The sequence below is a fragment of the Conger conger genome, chromosome 2 (assembly GCF_963514075.1).
Source record: "Conger conger chromosome 2, fConCon1.1, whole genome shotgun sequence".
Lineage (NCBI taxonomy): Eukaryota > Metazoa > Chordata > Actinopteri > Anguilliformes > Congridae > Conger > Conger conger.
The window spans coordinates 12,458,538-12,479,000 of NC_083761.1; the positions used below are offsets into that span (position 1 = coordinate 12,458,538).

The window sequence follows — 20,463 nt, forward strand, 5'->3', positions numbered from 1 at the left end:
CTCTGTTTGCATTCTTCCTAGAACATTTAATTTCACAACGTGTTTAATTCAATAAAAATCCCAAGTGTGTGACTTGTCAGCAAATGTAAGCTTGCTCAGCCTACTGATATAGGCATTGACACATTACATTGCTTAGAGCTTGCAACAAAAATGAACAAATGGTACCCTAGAAATGTGAACTTTTACATTTACATTTACATTTTTCTCATTTGGCAGACGCTTTTAATCCAAAGCGATTTACAAGTGCATAGGTTCTTTCAGAAGTTAAAGCATCACATCCATAACTAGTCAAATACACATGAAGTGTTGTTCTAAACATATAGTCACCATAAGTGCAATTTTTTTTTTTGGGGGGGGGTTAGACAAGAGGGATAGGGGTATCAGAAAGGGGGGCGGGGGAAATCAGGAGGGAGGACTAAGGTACAGTTTGAAAAGGTGTGTTTTTAGTCTGCATCAAAATAGGGGGAGGGATTCTGCTGTCCTGAAAGTGGTAGGCAAGTCATTCCACCACTGAGGAACCAGAACGGAAAACAGGCGTGAATGTGCGGCTCGACCGCCAGGTGCTTGTAGAGAGGGAACCATAATGCAACCAGAGCTGGCAGACCGGATTGATCTAGCTGGGGAGTCGGGAGTGATTAAGGATTGTATGTAAGGTGCCTGAAAAGCAGCCTGAAATGCCAACACCAGGGCCTTGAATCGGATGCGTGCAGCAATAGGAAGCCAGTGGAGGCCAATGAGGAGTGGGGTGACATGAGCTGACCTCAGGTGGGCTGCAGCATTCTGGACCAGCTGGAGGGGCTTGATGGCACAAGCTGGGAGACCGGCTAGGAGGGAGTTGCAGTAATCCAGGCGGGAAATGACGAGCGCCTAGACTAGGAGCTGGGTGGCTTTCCCCGTTAGGAGATGACGGATACGGCGTATATTGTAGAGGAAGGTTCTGGCAGTGGAGGATACTTGTGGAGCCAGGGTGAGGCAGTTATCAAGAGTCACCCCAAGATTCTTTGCCGTATGTGAGGAGGAAACTACAAAGTCCTCAACAGTCAGTGAGAGAAATGTTTTTTTGGCCACTTTAAGTTATAATAGTGAGTTTAGCTATTGTACTTTTTACATTTTAAATCTGTATACTTTCAGTTGATCTGCGAGGTAATACCTCTGTAATATGAAATGAACATATAAGATATTATACATGGTTCAATTTTAAGCAAACATTGTTCTGCTCTCTTAAACCATCCTTCCAGATTTGGCTTATTTCAGTTGATGATGGTGGTTAGGAAGAACTTGTGCCTCCTCTTTCTGAAAAAGTGTCTCTTGAAGCACTTGCTGAGGAAATAAAGCTTCCCCAACATTGCTATTGGTTACTAGACTCATCAGAAATAACTGGACAAACATTAGAATCAGTACAGTCATGTTCTGTTCTATTCTGTACCTGTGATCTTAGTCTATAATAAACCTAAAGCTCCTGAAAATGTCCTGCTCCGTCATCAGTGACAATCTCACAGGGGGCGAGGCAGTGCTGAGTGGTGTGTGACTGCAGCACAGCATGCCTGGTTTTCCCAGAACTGGAAATCTGGGGTAAACCCATTCATTTTCTTTCCCCAGGTGACTCAGGCCCCATTTTAAACCCGTCTTGTAGTGGGCCTCAGCTGTACCATAAAGGACCAACAGCCGCTCTATCCTAAAATTCAGCTCCCTGGTTAATGTGGCCCAGTTGGCCAAGCACGTGCATCGGTTTTCCAACTTTTACTTTTGTTCATGACAAGTGTTCCAGCGCTAGCATATGTGACTCTTAATGTGATTTGCATGTTGTTCTGGTGCTGATCCGAACACGCCCAGCACTGCCCACCAGCTGGGTTGTTATGCCACATTATCCATCAGAAATATCTAGCTGGTGTGTAATAGTACTCCAGCCAGCATGGCATCATTATTATCTAGAGACAGTTAAAAGTGTGTGTGTGTGGCCAATTCTTTGGCAAATACTATTATGAACACATGCCAACAGTAGACATTGGCAATTTAAGACATGCCTTAAAATCCTATATCAGTAGGAGACAATAGCAACTGACACATGAGCAATTTCTGGGCAGCTGTAGTGTCTTTTCAGCAAAGTAAAATTTGCCAATGACATATAATCAATTTTCAGGCTATTTTAATGCACTGATATCTGGCCAGCATAGTTTTCTTATTGCCGCCTGTTCTTTAACATTAGCTGAATCCAAATGTACACTAATGCTTAATGGTCCCATAAATGAGAGACTTGACTGACAATATTATAAAAATCTTCAACTAAGAAAATATATTCAGCATTTAAACCTGAAGAAATGGAATCAAGACAGATCAAGTCAGTCGAAAGGGTGGGCTTTAAAGATATGAAACCCAATATAGAAAATAAGCCCTGACCTTAAAAAGTAATTAACAGATTAATCAATTTTCTGTCGGATCAATATCATTTAACAGCCTGACAATCTTTTATTCTGGAGCTATAAAAGGTCATGTGTTCTCTACCTTTTCCTTTCCTGATTTCAAGAACATCCTAGAAAAGTACACTGCCTCATGAAAAAGATCAGATCTTGATTAAGATCCATTATATCATTCTAAATAAGATGACATTTGATATTTTCCATCACCTATAATGCAGTGCAATCTGTAAGTATTTGGACTGAGACACAATTGTTATTGTTTTGGCTCTGTACTCCAGCATTTGATTGTCGTCAAAACGACAATGAGGATGAGATTAGAGTGCAAACTGTCAGCTGTAATTTGAGTTACATTTGTATTGGATGATCTGTATAGGCATTACAGCCTTTTTATACATAGTCTCCTCTGCAGCACATCAAAATTGAAAAAGCTAAAGGCTGAGCAAGTCTGTTTATATTCTGTTAGAAAATGGGGTATCTGAAGGCCTGATGTTGGGTCAGCTGTGATTTTATCTCTGCACCCACCCTCTCTGGGTCATTGTGTTTCATATTTTCCTGACTCCTCAGTGTTGAAAATCCATCATTAAAACTCCCCCCTTCTGTGGATGTGCAGTACATCTCTCTGTGAATTTCCAACAGTTTAAATCCAAAACGAACCTCTTTTCATGCTTTCTTCGTCTTCTGCCGAGCTCAGTTTTCAAGAACCTGTCTGCCTCTCCCTTCTGATCAAAAGTACTTTGCTCAAGGTTTACCTCTTGTACTCCAAACCTGCTTCTTCTTTGACCCATTCAGAGCAAAATTCACAGCTGAAATGTTTTTCACAGATGCGTGGATAAATTCTGCCCAGACAAGTATTATTCGCCGATTAGAAAAATAAAAAAGGATTACAACTGCCAGTTAGCACTTACAAGATGGGTCCACCTGCAGCCATGATGAAAGAGTGGTAATCCGTAATCTTGTTACTTTCCACATTTCATACCACTGGGGGCATCGACATACAGAAAGCACACTATTACTGCAGAAAACACTTCATTTCCTTCCTGTTTAATGCAATATCACAATTGTAGCTTAACTGCACAATGCTATGCTAACACTCATAAATATTTAATAGACATGTATCTTAACACAATGCTGACATTGTCTATGTTTAATATGTATGCAATACTCACTTTTGGAATAAGTTTCTCACAATTACATTTAATTTGTAAAGAATACTTAGAAAGAATAAAGAATTACTCAATATTTCCTGTATTTTTGCCTTTTTCAAATTAGCGTGCTGTACCGTCACTGGCCAAAAATCGTGTCATACTCAGGTAGAGATCTGCACTCATAGAGGACAATACGAGAACTGATTGGTTGTAGCTGCTAATAAACACAGATGCTGATCCAGAACTGCATACAGCAACGTAATTGCACACAAATTAATTCACATCTCTCTCTGCGTTTCATTTAGACATACTGTATGTTATTGACTGTAAATACTGCGTCAGCTCTTAATATAGAAGTATTCTTTCAATGACAAATAATACAATAATTCCTCATTTCTCAACCGTGAGTTTTTCTCTTCTATATTACTTACGCAGAGCTGTCAATTTACTCTGATCTTTCATCCTGTTAATTAGGCACAACTGTTTCCTATATAGACCCATATTTTTCAACTGATATTCATCACTTTATTTTTAGCCCTAAATGCCATAAGGTCTTGCATATGGAATGCATTTCCCCAATTATCGCCTTAATGATGTGTTGATTTATACATAATTCTTCTTTTCATTCACATTTTCATATTATAGGGATTAGGGCAATCATTACTTCATGTATCACCATTCATCACTCTGCAAGGGCGTTATGTAAAAATGAAAATGCAATCGCAATAACGAATAGGCTATATTGTTAACTGCATTTTTGACATGGGTAGATACAGCAACCTGAATTCAGGTATAATTAGATACCCTGAACATTCTGAAGTAACCTGATCGGTGCTTATTACACAGCAGTATCTTACTAACATGCAAGGCCTACAACAAAACGTGCATGTGAAGCACAGTTGCTGTCACGCAAGTTTACGCATTACCAGAAATGCATTATTTATCAATTTATTGTTCATGCATTATTCAAAACTGAAGAGCATAATTTGTTTACTCTCAAGGACATCAAGGATTGTTTCCAAATGAATTTTGCCATTTGGATGGTTTCTTGCCGTCCTTTGAAGTTTTTTTTTTTTGGTGCAATTTCTATTTTTGAAAGAGTGTAATTCTAATTGCCGAGTGCACAGCAGGCCCCAAACAGGGACGGTTTTCAAAATGACATTGGCTCGGATGGCAGCCGGTGTCTTTCTGCTCTCCTAAGCAGAGAAAGGAAAGGTGAATGTTTGGAGGTGATTTCTCATCATGTGGGGGGAGGGGCAGATGGATTTTTTCTCCTTTTTTCCCCTGCTCTCAGCACATCAGCAAATTGCAGGCTGGTGGTGCCACATGCGCCTATGAAACGCTGCAGTGAACCCCATGTGCCGGACTCTCCTCACAGAGGAAACGCTGTAGCGTTTGCCTTTTTCCTTGTCTTTCGTGGTAACTCGGGAACGCCGAGAGAGAAGTATAATGCGGACCCGCACGCTTATTGATTAATTCCCGTCAGGGAGAAGGTGCTTTTCGGCCTCTTCCTGTACAGCGTGGCACGAGCTTCCATGCGTCACTCTGTGACCATGTTGCCTGCCCTCTTAACCCTTTCGTGACGTTTCAACTCACATTTTTGTTTCATGCCACAGGCTATCAAAATGATATTTTACACCAAGGCCCAGAGTCGAAGCCATGAATTTTATATGTACTGTCAAAAGAATTAACCCTAATCTGCACTGCCTAAAATATTGAACAAGATATGGATAGAATACAAATCAGAAAATCACCAGCCTTGCATCTGTAATAACTAAAGAAATTATCAAAAGCTTGTTTATCAGTCTACTGAAATGAGCAGAGGAGGAGGCCACCTGGAAGCGGTTACTGCATTACACCCCCGGAAGCAAAGGGCTTGCTCTTCAGATAAAGTTGCCAGAATCTACATTGAAATTTCCAAAAATAAAGGCAATGAGGACTGCTCATTGAGTTTTCAAATTATGAGAGTTCTGAGCCAGGGCCTGATGAAGGTTCACCGTTTCTCCAGTTTTTTTTTTAGAGCTGTCACACTGCAGCAGCTGTGCTGATGTCAACACCATAATAATTGCAACAATTTCTTTTATAGACACACTTTATTGGAGCTTTTGAAAATAATGTCTGATATTCCCTGAAATGCAGGAAAATATTTAATATACATTGTTGAAAATATTTTAATGGACAGGCTTGACAGGCCAATTGATTTCATAGGCTAGTCCCAATGCAACTTTCAGAAACCTATTTCAGTTAGTCATGTCATGTCTTCCAGTACAGAGCACGATTATGACTCCCTCAGTCACAAAATCCATCTCCTCTCCTGGGGAAAGGTGACTAATACTTTTCACTCGCAACATTTCAATCTACGGAGCAGTTACAGAGTTGATGGAACATCAATCTGGAACCTGACACAAACGCAGGTCAGTTAGGGCCACCCTCGGATAAACAGCCTTACCCAAACAGCAGCCAGACCCACGCTAATCCGCCACAGCCCATCGAGGGCACGCCTGTTAAACAACGGAACCAAACAGCAGGCCGTGTCAACAAGCCCCGTTTTACAGCTCCCGAGAAAACACGCTCTAGCCGACACCAGACAAAATTATGAGCCAGGGGTCGACGATCGCTTTCCTCCTGTCCTGCGTGATTATTTCCGGATGTTCCCGTGTCAATTCGGGTTGAGAGGAAAGAGTAATGTGTGACTGAGCTGCTGAATTTGAAACAGCAGGAGCAGCGAAAGTAGACGGGGCCTGGGTTGCTTGCAGGCACAACAGGCAGGCTATGGCGACCTAGCCTCCCCGTCCTGAATGCCGAACAGCCGTATACTCACAGAACTCGTTGGCGTTCCAGTCAAACGCACTCACATTCGCTGCTGACACAGGACTCCGGACCGGTCAGCTCTTCCGACATAACAGTCAACTTCTGACCAGGCTCAAGACTGTCCATCACATAGGCTACAGTGCAGTCTCTAAGTATTTGGACAGTGGCATCATTTATGTTCTTCTGGCACTGTAATCCAGTACATTGGATTTGAAATTAAGCAATCAATATTGTGGTTAATGCAGCCATAATATCTAACGTTAACAACTCTGGACTGAAAATAAAATAGGAGGGAGACTCATCATTCTATAATAAAACCATAAAAATGCACAAAAAGACTGACAATATTTGCTGGGTCTAAAAACTCCAAGGGGCACAAATGAATAGTACATTACAGTAATATAGCGAAGGAGAAACAAAATAATGTTTTTCTGCAACACAAAATGATAAAATAGGTTTTAGGTTTTTAAACCTAGCAATGTCACAAACGTTTTGCTGTAGGACACAAAAGAATAGTCAAATAAAAGACTGGCTGCACATTATGCAATAAAGCACAGTATTCCATTATCCAATATGCAGTGAGTGGGAGCTGACTACTCTTTAATACTAGTCTTTCATGTCTATGACTGTAAAATAAACTTATGTATTAAATATGCATTTTTAGACAAACTGTTTGTGTGCTGTGTTTTGACAGAACCATACGGAACTGAAATGAATCACAGACAGGAGGGACGACAGAATTCCACTTTTAAGAAAGACATGAAAAAGTGTGTGTTTAACATACTAAAAGAGAATAAGGACACTCTACTCTGTATTATTGTAGAAATTATGTGGCTTCAATAAAGACAAATATTTACATGTCTACCTGACTTGCATGCACATGCAATACCTTTTAGCACATGCAAAACTAGTAACACAACCAATGATTGGTGCAAAATAAATACCATGACTAATCACTAGTCATGTTATTGGTTTTGCGTGGGCTAAAAGGTCTTACTAAATCAGGCCATAGCTATATTTTTTTTATTTAGCTTTAAACTTGATCATCCTAAAATAAAAATAATGAAAACATTTCAACAGGAAGATAAAGGGTTTGCAGATTTCTCCCTCAACACGTTACTTCCCCAGAAAAATCTTTTAGTTTTTTCATGTGCAAAGCATAGGAATTAAGGCATGATTTAGCAGTTGTTGCCTGCTAACATTTTTCATCCAGAATGAGAACTACGGGGAAACAGAAAAGCTTTCCGATTTGCCCGGCAATAAATCCGGCTTTTAATTGAATTCGGTTTGATTCACAGCGAGTTGGCGCGAAGGCAGAGGAGGTTTATTTATAAGACACTGGACACAGCTCAAGGCCGACACCAGCACGGCCATTACTGTTATAACTTACTCCCCCACAGCACGCGCTCACAGTCACGCGCTCTCTTCGTGAGTCTTCTTCTGGTGTCTCTTTCCACTCCAACTACAATCTCAGCTGCGCTCAATTACGCCATCTGTTGGCCAAGTTGAACACTGCCCTCGGCGAAGCAAAGGCAGTTAAGACTGGCCACAATAATGTCACTGCAGCCAGGCTGAGATTAAAGAAGGGTTTGCTTCGGTCAATCATCCACGCCGAAACCCTGCAAAAGAAATGAAGAACAAATGTCCACACTGGAGACCAGTTGCTCAACCATGACAGTCATTCTCCAAGGCTTTGAGTGTCTTTTAGTCCAGTGTTCCTTACCACAGTCGGGGGTCAAAGGGCAAAGCTCGTCACGAGAACTGGACAAGGCCGGACGAGGTGTAGTACCCGGAACAGTCTGTGGAAAACCTCTGGGAAATGTGGACGCCGGTCAGCTCGAAGTCTCCGAAGTGGAACGAGCCAAACTTCTACGGAGATAAGCGAAGGAAGAGAGGAAGGCATTGAGTATTACGCTGGGATCGCCTCAGACGGCACGCCCGTGTCCAACTGCCACATTAACCAGGTACTGTTACAAATTCCCCTCTCCGTCAATAGCTCCAGTCTGCATGGGCGGAATGAGAAATGTATCTGTGCCGTTTCTGCTGGAGCGCATCCAAGCAATGAAAAACAATATGACTGATGCACTGACACTGGCCACATGCAAAACAATCATGTGAAATTGCAGTCTGAAAGGCATTGATTATGACTACAATCAACTCAAATGTATCCCTTTATACTTATGGGGCTATTTACTGGATTGCTAATTAGCCGTTTCCCCATTCAAAGCCTGTTGCAGACACTAGCTACCGTGTCTCTTGGATTCCACTCCTGGAGCGGCCGCGGAATGACAAGAAGGGGACCGTCTCTCACAAACATGCCGTTACCATGGTTACTGCCTACTGAACACAATCCGGGGGCTCTCCAGTGACAGTTCTCTACCGCGTAAAGCAGGATCATAAACGCTCTGTTTGTCATCTTAACGGGCCCTTAGCAGCTTTCCCCCAATGAAGCTGCAATAATAAGACGCAGCAATAAGAGCAATAACGTACACGGCCTACACTTGCTCTTAGCACCTAATTCCCTATATGACACGTGGTCGTTGTTGGTGGCAGCATGTCTAAACCTTTGAATATTTAGCCTCATCCTGAATGAAATTAAATGGCTGGCAATTTCAACCACTGAAATTAATCCAATGGATTTGAAATGCAGTAATATTCTGTCATGTTCAACATGATCATCGCTGACACAATAAAACATGCAAGTTGTGTTTTGCATTCTAATGACTAAAAGCTGATTTGCCATGACCCTCTGTCCGTGGGTTGCCAATTTCTGAGACAGATATACTCTGTGACCAATTCATTAGGTATTTATTAGACTTATTTTTTTAGACGTATTGCTCTTCGGCTGCTGTAGCCTGCAGAACTGCTACTCACTGGATGTTTTTTGTTTTTCACACCATTCTGTGCAAACTGTAGCGACTGTTGTACGTAAAAATCCCAGGAGACCAGCATTGTCTGAGATATTCAAACCACCCTGTCTGGCACCAAAAATGATTCCAGAGTCAAAGTCACTAAGATCACATTTCTTCCCCATTCTGACATTTGGTTTGAAAAACAGCTGGACCTCTTGACCATGTCTGTAAGCTTTTATGCATTTAGTTACAGCAAGATGATTGGCAGATTAAATATTTGCATTATCCAGCTGGTGGACAGGTCTACCTAATAAAGTGCCCAGTGAGCGTATATTCAAACTGAAAACCAAGTTTCCAGTTTCAGTTCATGTCACACTTCCCCTGACAGGCGATGTTCCCCGTCTCCACTGCGAGAGCGATACATGGACATGTGATCTCTGCCTCTGCAACAAGCCGCATCCATGTCATCTCCACACAGGTTTTACAAGCACGGAGGAGCCACCATCCGCAACCAGCGAAGCAGCTGCTATTTTTACACATGGCCATTTCTTCAGGTTTGTGCCGAAACAGTTTCATCATTCTTCCTTTTCTTTCTTTTTTTTATATCCTCATTTCCCAGAATAAACTGCTAAGCTGTTTGTAGGGTCTAGCACACAGATAATTCAACAACTTAGGTCAAGCATGGAATAATATATTTATACACTCAGTAAGCACTCTATTAGGTAGACCTGTACACCGGCTTGTTAATGCAAATATTTAATCAGCCAATCATGTGGCAGCAACTTAATGCATAAAAACATGCAGACATGGTCAAGAGGTTCACCTGTTTTTCAGACCAAATGTCAGAATGGGGAAGAAAATATGATCTTAGTGACTTTGACTGTGGATGATTGTTGGTGCAAGACAGGGTGGTTTGAGTATCTCAGAAGCTGATCTCCTCGATTTTCACACACAACAGTCTCTAGAGTTTGCAGAGAATGGTGTAAAAAACAAAAAAACATCCAGTGAGCAGCAGTTCTGCGGCCAAAAAATGCTGTGTTAAAGAGAGAGGTCAGAGGAGAAGGGCCAGACTGATCTAAGCTGACAGCAAGGTGCAAATAATGTAAATAACCACCCATTACAAAAGTGGTATGCAGAAGAGCATCTCTGAACACAATGCATCAAACATCTCTATGTAGATAGGTTACGGAAGCAGGAAACTTAAGTCTAAAAATAAGTCTAATAAATACCTCATAAAGTGCCACTGAGTGTACATGTATTTTTAGAGGAATTGAAGAGCAGCACAATGTGTGAATATTGAATGAAATGAAGAGCTTTTTAATATGGATACCTCCTCCCGTAGAGGTAGAAATGACAGTGTTTTGGGTTGTTATCGTTCTAGGTCAGAGGTAGGCAATGAGGGCCATATCGGTTTCTGATTTCATTCCCACTTCTGGTTTTAATCATTTAATTAAACCCTTACATTTACGCCTTCTGACATTTTGGCTAAATATCAGCCGAAGACTATTCTTGCAACCATTTATGAAACATTCTACTAATGGCCAAGTGAATGAGTGATTGGTGTGTACAGCCAATAAGCTCATTTAGCCAGGGTAATTGGTGGAAACAAAAACCTGCATACACCCAGGCCCTCCAGGACCGGAATTGCCGTTGTTGTTGTTGATCCATAAAATGACAGTTCTTGTATACAACCACTAGAGGGCAGGCTACACTAATAAGGTTGTACTATACCAGTGACCGCAACGTGCACTTAGGCAAGAGACCATTAGCACCTGGATGTTTGAAATTCTAATACATTTGGAGGGGCTTGGTTTTTTTTCTCTGACCTTTAATACACCCCGTGCATCAAAAGCCTCTCGGTCCTTCATATTTGGCCTCCCAGAACCACCCTTTTCTTCAGCTAGAAAACAGAAAAAAAGACAATTAAAATGAATGAAAAACAAGTCCTCATCCAAACCAAAGTACACCAAAACAGTCAGGATATGTGCTGGGTGTACCACAATTCTATAAATGATGCAGGATCTGCTTTTAGTTCAGCTTGTTTTCCATCAAGAGTCCAAATCAGGAGGGAATATGGAGGGAGGTAGGGAGAGCCTGTGTTACTACACAGCTAATAATTACAAGGGAACAAATACTGATTCCCTGATGTCAACAGAGATGCGAAAACACATGCGAAAAAAGCAACGGCTCAATCAAAACATCCAGTGTTCCCCTGCGGTAAACAGGCTCCATACTGAACCAGCTCTTCCTTTGTGCTCTGCTAGCCCTCTCTGTGCAGACTCATGTTCGGGAACAGAATCTGGGCATGATCCATTTCCAGATGAATAAGCCCATTGTGGCAGCAGTAAACATGCTATTCCTCTGCCACAAACAGGGAGAGGTCACTCACAGCTGCTGTTTTCAGCTCACCGGCCCAAACCTGCCCGGCCTCCTGTTAGCGCTGTATGCTAGCTGCTGCTCTAAAACAGCAGCGAGCTGATCGATATGGAGGAACAGAGCGTTATCAGACTCCCTGCAGCTCACTGTAGCCCCCTGCTGAGTGCGTCTGGAAGTGCAAGGCCAGACTGATGAATAAGCACGTCTTGGAAAATTACAAAGTAAGACTATGTTGTATAATGACCAGAACAGGCCATTCAGCCAGTCAAGGCACAGCATTTACCTATACACTAAAATATCCCCAGGGTTTTTTCCTCAACTGCATTATCTCTGCCTCTATAACAGTGATCTTCATTCCTGGTCCTAGCGGGCCGCAGGGTCTGCTGGTTTTTGTTGTAACTTGGCACTTGACTGATCAGTTACGGCAGTCAATTACACACCACACCTGGTTTATTCGGTCTGAATTGATATCGATATCGATATCGAAGGCTTTGCATAATAAAAATCTGCTAAATAAATGTATGTAATGTAATGTAAAAACAGCAGACACTGTGGCCTGCCAGGACCAGGAATAAAGATCACTGCTCTATAAAATAACAATGGAACATGACCTGTCCTTGCATTGACAACTGTAAGAATAAAAACGAAAAATAGTTTCCGATATCCATGTCCCCATGTTCCACTGAGCAAACTCAAACTGTGTCCTCGGCTTGGAATGGGGCTCTTTCAAAAGAGAGCCAGAACAAAGGCTAGCTGGAGGAGCTGGCTGCTTGAAAGGACTCACACACCCCAGCACCTGAGGGCAGGTTCCTGGGCGGGAGACACAGCGGGGGGGAAGGGTGTGTATGAGGGCTCTACCCCTGCTAAATAAAGGTACTGTAAAGGCAAAAACAAAAACCAGCAGACCCTGTGGGCCGGCAGGACCAGGAATGAAGATCACTGCTCTATAAAATGACAAGGAAACACAACCTGTCTTTGCATTGACATGGGCGTGTAAAAAAAGTTTCCGATATCCATGTCACCGGGACCTGAGGGCAGTTTCCCGGGCGGGGGACACGGCGGGGTGCGGGCAAAGGGTTGGAGGGCTCTACCTGAGGGGTCCTTCCTGAACAGCGTGTTCATGACGGTGCCGTGAAGCTTCACCCTGTCCCACTCCCTCACCATCAGACCCGCTGTCACAAAGCTCTCCACCAGCTGGTCGGCCATCACCTGCAGCCTGCGGAGACAGCGACCACTCAGAGGCACCACGGTGAACTCTGAAAACAACTCAGAGCTACTTACCAAAGACTGTACACTCTTATGCAGTGCTATACGGCAAACAGATGCACAACAAACAATCTGTAACAATGGACATTTGCACTCAGCATGACAGCAATCCATGCAGATGGTTATCTCTATATACAGGCTGTTCACAGTTTAATTATGTTTCTCTGTTCAATCGTTGAGCAGCATGTTCCTCCGTTATATAAGTTGGTATTTATTGGTTTTTCAGAAATCTGTTTATAGCTGTGCTGCATGGTGCTAGGGGCACAGCTCCTTTTACAGAACACTGGGAGAAATGTTTTTAGTGTAAAGCACTTTGGGCTACCTTCATTTTACGAAATGTGCTATACAAAAGTGTATTATAATATTAAATGACTAAAGACTGGGCAGGACACCAGTGCTGAAGCACTGCTCCTCGAGGCAAGCTCCCAGGGACCCAGACTACCAGGCTACATTCTTACTTGTCTGACCCATCCTTGGCCTGGACTTTGGCATACAAGACGTCCACCATGGCAGGGTCGTCGTTCATGTACTCGAGCCCCACTACCTCCAAGGGAAGAGGCTTCCCCCCGGTGATGTCTCTGAAACATCAAACTGTGGTCAGTAAACCAGTGACTTTTACCAAATCTTACAGTAATTTTACAGACAAATTATCATTATTATTCATTTTCCATACATTCAATAATTCCAATAATTATTGCTATACTGGTTTGAATGGTATAACTTGAAAAGAAGATGAGGTTTGCACAGGAAAAAGTTCAAAATAAAAATACAAATAAAAAAACAGACAGGTGCTTGGAGAAAAGAGCAATAAAATGGTATATATAAAATGAGGCGGTAGCAAATTCTTTGGTCATCGTGGGTCGGCTCTATGTAGGTGTGCAGGCCTGCCGCTTATTGTGTGCTGGCAACGATGGAGTATGCAGTTTAAAGATGGTACAGTTTGATGCGCCGGATGTAAATGGAGTGGAAACCATGCCCAGCCGGTGCAACCGGCTCACTAGGCAGTGGGGTTTTGGAGCCGACCCATTAACTACTGCATAATTACAGCTGGATTAGACTGAAACGTATAGACTGGCACACACTGGAGCTGCTCCTGGCACTGCTGGAGGAGTTCACTCGCTTTGGCCACTTCCATGTCATTGAGTAGAGCCAGGGTCCCAACAGTCAGGTGGAGCTTCGCTGGGTTCTGAAAGATGCTGCCGTCAACTCCACTATCCTTCAAAAACACAGGGAAAGAATTGGCGTTATATAATGGCATATACGGTACGAGATTATGGTCCCATCACTGACATTTACTTATTAAATTTCTTTGAAGGATTTATCAATCAGAGCAATTACCTCAGTAAGCAATGGCCTTGACTATCCTTGCCACACAGGTTAACAACCAAACTCACATATATTTAAATGGGCAAAAATTAAAGCTGCAGTTTTATCATTTCTCTGGCCATAATTCAAATATGCTCTACCTTTGAACACTGTTCCAAGACCTCTTCTTTAAACTTTAAGAACTGCTCCTGGATTTGAGGATGGTTTAAAGGGAAAGACAGGAAATGCGTGAAGGGCTGTTTCTTCCGGAAGCTCTCCATCAGGACCTCAATGCGTGTGACGGCTGACGACACCGCACCTCTCTGCTGACCAGTGATCACTGAGCCAAGATTGAGAGACTAAGTCACAAGTCAGGACAAAGACTTTATCACAGGAAATTCAAAGTCTCTAACAACCACATTGTCTTAATCACAAACTACAAATATAAGGAAGCCCCAAATTTCTCTCTTCACTACAAATTTGTTAAATATGAATCAAGGGGTAGGAAGTAGGATGGTAAAGCATCAATAAAAGACAAAGATTGCCATTGTTCTGCCTGACAAAACAAGCACAGTCCCATCCAAATCTCACCTATCTGTCCCTCCACTCCTTGCTTGGGAATGTTTATTGAGGTACGTGTTTCATTCTCAAGTCTCTTCCTGGTCTCCCCTTTCTTTCCAATAATGTATCTGTAAAAACAACACCTTCCATTTTAAAGTCAACTTTATTCCATTGGTATCCATTTAAGGTTGATATACAGTATACCTTCGTTGCATATCAAGGCAAATAAGACAAGATTTTAGTACATGCATGCCTACTTGTAAAGAACACTGGGAACATCCATGGCATAACGGTAGCCCTTCTCAGTTTGTTCCATGGAGAGTGTGTCACAGGGTTCCTCCGTGAACTGGTCAGTGACTGTAAGGGAGAACAATGGGGAAATACAGTCAGCCATCGTCTAGGAACAGTCTTAAATATTTATTTACATCCATATAATTGCACTTGCATTTACAAAACCTATGTGTTCATTGTTGTTGTTCAGTTGGATACCCTCGCTATTTTAACTTAGCTAACGTTATTTACCTGGTCCAGAATAAGAAAATTCGTCCTCATCGTCTTCCTCTTGATAAACCTGTTCTTTGATAACGTTTTTTCTGTAAATCCTTCCATTGATGTTTATCAGGGTCGGTCGTAAAACCTCCATTTCAAAGGAACCGGGGCTGTGTGTTATAGAATAACTATGGCATTAATTAACCATGGCATGTGAAAGGTGATGATTTCAGAAGATAAAAGCAACGTTAGCGAGCAAACAGGCAACAGCAATTACAAAGTCAAGGTAGCTATATTACCTAAACTATAGGTTTAATAGTTTGCTAGCTAGTTAGGCTAGCTAATTGCTTTTCGTGGTGTCAATTATATAACGTTAGCTAGCTAGCTAGTTAACGAACTAAGAAAATCTTACCAATACAGCAAACAGTTGACGCTACTAGATGGGGGTGGTAACTTAATTTGCTTCAGTATAAGCACATAAGAGATGAATTATGTAGGACAAGTTAGTATGACGGTCAGCGCTCGCTAGTTGGCATGCAATTTCTGATACACGGCAAACTGTCGCGAAGCGGGTTGTCTAATGTATTGAAACATTCGACAAAGCCGCAAAGCGTTTCGACTACGGTGTTATTGCAAATTGCTAGTTGTGTTGCTAGTAATTTAGCTAGTATACGTCTATCGGTTGATGTGGGCATAATTCTTTGAAAGCAGGTAACAAGTTAGTTTAAGCTAGAACAAACTAACTATTGATAATATTGAACTTCCCCCAAGCTTGGAAAAAGTAATTTCATAAATTCGCCGTGCAATATTTTGACGTAGTTTTTAGATAGCCATGCTTCCGTAAGCATGCTAACTGGCAAGCGGTTGACTAGCTAATGTGGAGTTGTCTGTAGACTAACGTTAGACTGTTATGATACTCGGCTAGCTTTACTACAGTATCTTGCCAACATTAGCTTATGTTTACTAATTAGCCAGCAGCGTAGATATCAGCAGATTCGCCACCCAGTTGTGAGCTCTTGAAACCAAAATATGTAGCTAGCTAGCTACGAATCGTATTAGCTATAAGTTAGTATTAAACTCTTGTCGTTTCGTAGACACGACATTTGGGGGCTCGTCCGGGATACGAAAGAGAAGCTCCCGGCGACTGGAGACGAGGGCGATCTTTTGTTCTGTGAAATTTCCCCTACACTCTAATTTATGTTCTGTGTTCCGTTCGAATATTCATGGTGTCATAAGCTGGCCAACATTACTTTGTATAACGGTTGCATACCAAGACTGACATGGTTAGCTAACTAGATTAGGGACGGATAAACAACGGCACTCGTGCAGTGTCTGCAGTTCGAGCTAACAACCTTGTTTACATGAAGAGTAATAACCATGTGGTAATGAGCTAAGCTACTGTTTTACAGTGTTTCCAGGTGGAGTACATTGGGATGGCTGCATCTTCCTCCTCTTCTTCTGCTGGGGGAGTCAGCGGAAGCTCTGTCACTGGATCAGGATTTAGTGCTTCAGAACTCATACCCCCTCGCAAAGTCCTCTACACATATCCCAAAGGAGCCGGGGAAATGATGGAAGGTCTGTCGCAAGTCGGCTCCGATTGTTTACGTTTATATCTACTGTACATCTGTTCAGTTGGGAATTGTCCCAGTAATGAAATATTGATCTTGGTAAAGCTAGAGAGGAGGTAAAATCCAGAGTGGATACACTCAGCATAATTTTTTGCAAGTCCTGCTATAAGCTTATTCAGATACAAACTTTTATTTTTTTATTCAGCACAACTGAAAATTGAGATGTTAATTTTGTGGCACACAAGTTCCAACTGGAACATGTCCTGGATATTGCGGTGTAAGACTTTGGCAAGTTCGTAGTGATAGTCACTTACATTTATGTAGTTCCAATAGTTTCCCCTCTATGTAGGTCAGCACCTCATAATCTTGGATGTGTGTTTTCTCACCAGAGACCCTAGTGACTAGGGCTCAGTTGATGATCCATCCTCCAAATTTGTGCATTTCATACGTGCCTGCACAGCAGAACACAAAAGGAACTGTGTGTGCTGGGCCGTATGGCAGACTCCCTCCACCAAATTACTTCCCTTGCGTCAAACACCTTATTTAAAGGGACAGTTCACAATCTGTGATGTCTTTTAAATAATATTGCATATTTGCTGTATGTAACTTTTTTATGTTTGATAAAATATATTTTGAGCTGGTTTCTGACCTGCCAGCTTTACACTGGCAGGTATAGATGAGGCTTGTGGTGTAAAGCAAGAAAATGCGCAACTAAATCAAAAGCAGCTTGCACAGCAACATTATGTTTCTAAGAGGCTGTGAACATGAAAAGAAAAATCTATTTCATGGTCTTTGCTCACAATTATAAGCGTAAAGATCCGTTTTCTTTAAGCATGAACACCACAAAGCTCCAAGTGCCTTATACCAGCCATTGTGAAGTTGGCAGGTTGTCAAAAAACAAATATATAAAATATCCTTCACTGCACACACTGCACCAATAAAAATGTAATGAACATTAAGACCAAAACAATATTTTAAAAAAGAAAACAAAGTAAACTCTTGCTTCAATGTACTTGGCTTAATTTCTATCAGGAGGCCACGGGTGACAAAAGGGCAAGGAAATGGCGCACAGCAAAGTGGATATTCGTATGGCTGAATGAGCTCTGTGCCTGTTGTTTTGTTGTGTACATTGTTGGGGCTTGTCCTCATCAGTAATCCCTGTTACAGTGTCAGATTCTGGCATGCATTTGCTTACCATGGGTAGTAATGCTAATGAGTTGCATAATGGTGTTTTGCATCTTCTCTCCTTAATCATGTTTTCCAGCTGAAGAGTTAGCCTAGTTTTCTCGCATGCTCAGTTATATGCCTTTTTTGTTACACAAGCGAACATGTGCTATTGTGGCAGTTGGTAAAAAGAGTATTGGAAAGGTTTGCTTGACAATGCACACAACGGGGTCATTTGCACATTTCTGTGCGTTTCAGATGGCTCTGATAGATTTTTGTGCGAGTCCGTGTTCAGCTACCAAGTTGCGTCTACACTCAAGCAGGTGAAACACGGTAAGACAATGTAATCTTGCAAAGGACTCATCCATTCTTTGCTCAAAAAGGACTTGGACTCAAAGAAAGAAATTGGTAAAATGCCAATAGGATTATTTAATGCACAAAGGAGGGGTTAAACACAGTGATTGACCCCTTTCTGGGCTGCTGTCTGTCAGGAACTGAATGTAGGACACGAGGGAGCATATGCCCAATGGCATGGCTGCCTTTTTAAATTGTTTTATTTTATGACCCTTTATGTCCATGCCTATAATAATTCAGTAAATGGTCCGGTTAATATAAAAACTGGAAACTGTCCCATAAAGACATTTTTAAACTTTTCTTTATTTATGGAAATGTTACAAAATGTCTTGACTGTATTAGGGGCACAATACAGTAATTTAATAAAGATGTGATACAGTAACTGTAGACTATCTTTAGAATATTTGTTGTTTAATTAATTGTGCGGAATAGGGTTGAACTGAATTGTAAATCCATTTGAGGCCTTGAATTTTATTAGAACATCTGCAACCGGCTCCAATCAATTTAAGTGAACTTCATGGTATACAGTTATGGTATACAGCTTGTTGGTTCCTTTGATTAGTTTTATTGTATCTGTAGAAAAGGGTAAAATTTCACATTTAATTTGTCTTCATTTCCAGATCAACAAGTGTCTCGCATGGAGAAACTAGCAGGCTTGGTTGAGGAGCTTGAAGCAGACGAATGGCGATATAAACCCATCGAGCAGCTGTTGGGTTTTACACCTTCATGAACAAAGACTTCTGACATGGACTTCTCAAGAAGGGAAGATTGAGTTTTAAGACTTAAGAGTTCATACGTCAGCAAACACAGCCAGCGTCCCTTTGTGTTTAAATGGCTGGCACTCCCTCTGAGTTCATCAAAAAAACCATGAAATTTCAAAATTATTTTTTTTCCTAATATCACATTATGTCGTGTCAAACTGTAAAAACGTATTTTATTTGCATCAGTTCATGAATTTATGTCACAAAGATATTTTTTGACTCGCTATATCGGGAGCAAGTTGACCAGTGGAGAGAGCTGACTTGTAGAGACATGTCTGTGTCCTCCTTTGTTTCCTCAGTAACCTCAATTTAATGACTAGTCGTGAAAGCACATAGAATCAGATAGACACAGGTTCTAGCTCAATCCATAATGTCTCTTGCTTCACACCTGAAACTCTTGTTTCTTTTGTTTAAATACTAGATCAAATCTCATTGTATGTCAATGAATCGTCTGGTTTTCATAAACTGTTTTAATTCATTTGGATAAATACCGTTTGAGAACCTTTTTTTCTTTTTGTATTTTGTGTGATTGTGGAATTAACTGAATTATTCCTTTTTAACAATACTGACAGTGTAATTATGAGATTGTCAGGCACATAAATTGTGTATTGTATTTTTGCCAAGTTTTGAATTACTTTTGTATAACTTTATCAGGAATAATCAAAGCCCTATAATCTTCCCGTGCCAGTGTTTATGGGGATCAGTTTGATTCACAAAAGTCCCTCAATACATGTATAAATTATTATTTTTAAAATGGATGTGGATGGCTCAAACCCACCCATGTATCTTCTTGGTAAGTCAGTAGTATTTCTTTAAATGGATTTGGCCGCATTCCAGGAAAAACATTTTTTGTCAACATTGTCAGTCCACACCATCAGTTCAGGCTTGTGTCCTTTTCTTAAGTAAATTAAATGGTATGGTAGAACTGGATCCATAAGTTAAATAAATGATATGAAGCATTTTTTGGATTTCTTCTCTACATTTGCAACCTTTGTAATAAGTCCAAATATCAATTGTATTCTGCAATCTGAAACACATTAATTCTCCTGTTTTCACTTTGTATGGCTGAATTGTCACCCTTTCTCCTTTATGAACAGTAATGCAGTGCAGTCAAGCAATAATGGCAGTTATACTAATAGTGCTGCTTCCATTATAAACAAATGTGAACAATGAAAAATATATGGTTGTACACAATCTAAACCTGTGTTTGCACAGGACCAGGACTGGTAAAAACCTGACCTTTTTTCATGGTATTTCCACATTGCAATGGGGACGTGTGGTCCATCTTTGTTATTTTTATTGCAGCTATTATATTTCTTTATGCTCATTATTATCGAAAGCACGAGTGAAGAACATACAAAAGGAGCCTCCGCTACTTCCTCTGAACAAAAGAG

At 41.3% G+C, this 20,463-nt stretch overlaps 2 protein-coding genes across 3 annotated transcripts; one reads left to right on the top strand and one right to left on the bottom strand.

Moving 5' to 3' along the window:
* Positions 1–5,636: 5,636 nt before the first annotated feature.
* Positions 5,637–15,801, bottom strand: ascc1 (activating signal cointegrator 1 complex subunit 1). Its single transcript, XM_061227817.1, has 11 exons — positions 15,635–15,801; positions 15,256–15,392; positions 14,991–15,090; positions 14,764–14,861; positions 14,334–14,512; positions 13,950–14,083; positions 13,326–13,445; positions 12,693–12,817; positions 11,052–11,125; positions 8,097–8,242; positions 5,637–7,992 (listed from the first exon to the last, which is right to left on the bottom strand). Exons 2-10 carry the CDS (start codon positions 15,374–15,376, stop codon positions 8,126–8,128), a joined length of 1,068 nt encoding a protein of 355 aa, XP_061083801.1. The 5' UTR covers positions 15,377–15,392; positions 15,635–15,801; the 3' UTR covers positions 5,637–7,992; positions 8,097–8,125.
* Positions 15,373–20,030, top strand: anapc16 (anaphase promoting complex subunit 16). Of its 2 annotated transcripts, none has more exons than XM_061227831.1 (4): positions 15,373–15,508; positions 16,632–16,797; positions 18,213–18,287; positions 18,929–20,030. In XM_061227831.1, exons 1-4 carry the CDS (start codon positions 15,446–15,448, stop codon positions 19,036–19,038), a joined length of 414 nt encoding a protein of 137 aa, XP_061083815.1. In that variant the 5' UTR covers positions 15,373–15,445; the 3' UTR covers positions 19,039–20,030. The 2 variants fall into 2 exon arrangements, with proteins under 2 accessions (XP_061083815.1, XP_061083823.1); XM_061227839.1 differs by lacking the exon at positions 15,373–15,508 and adding an exon at positions 15,752–15,933.
* Positions 20,031–20,463: the final 433 nt, after the last annotated feature.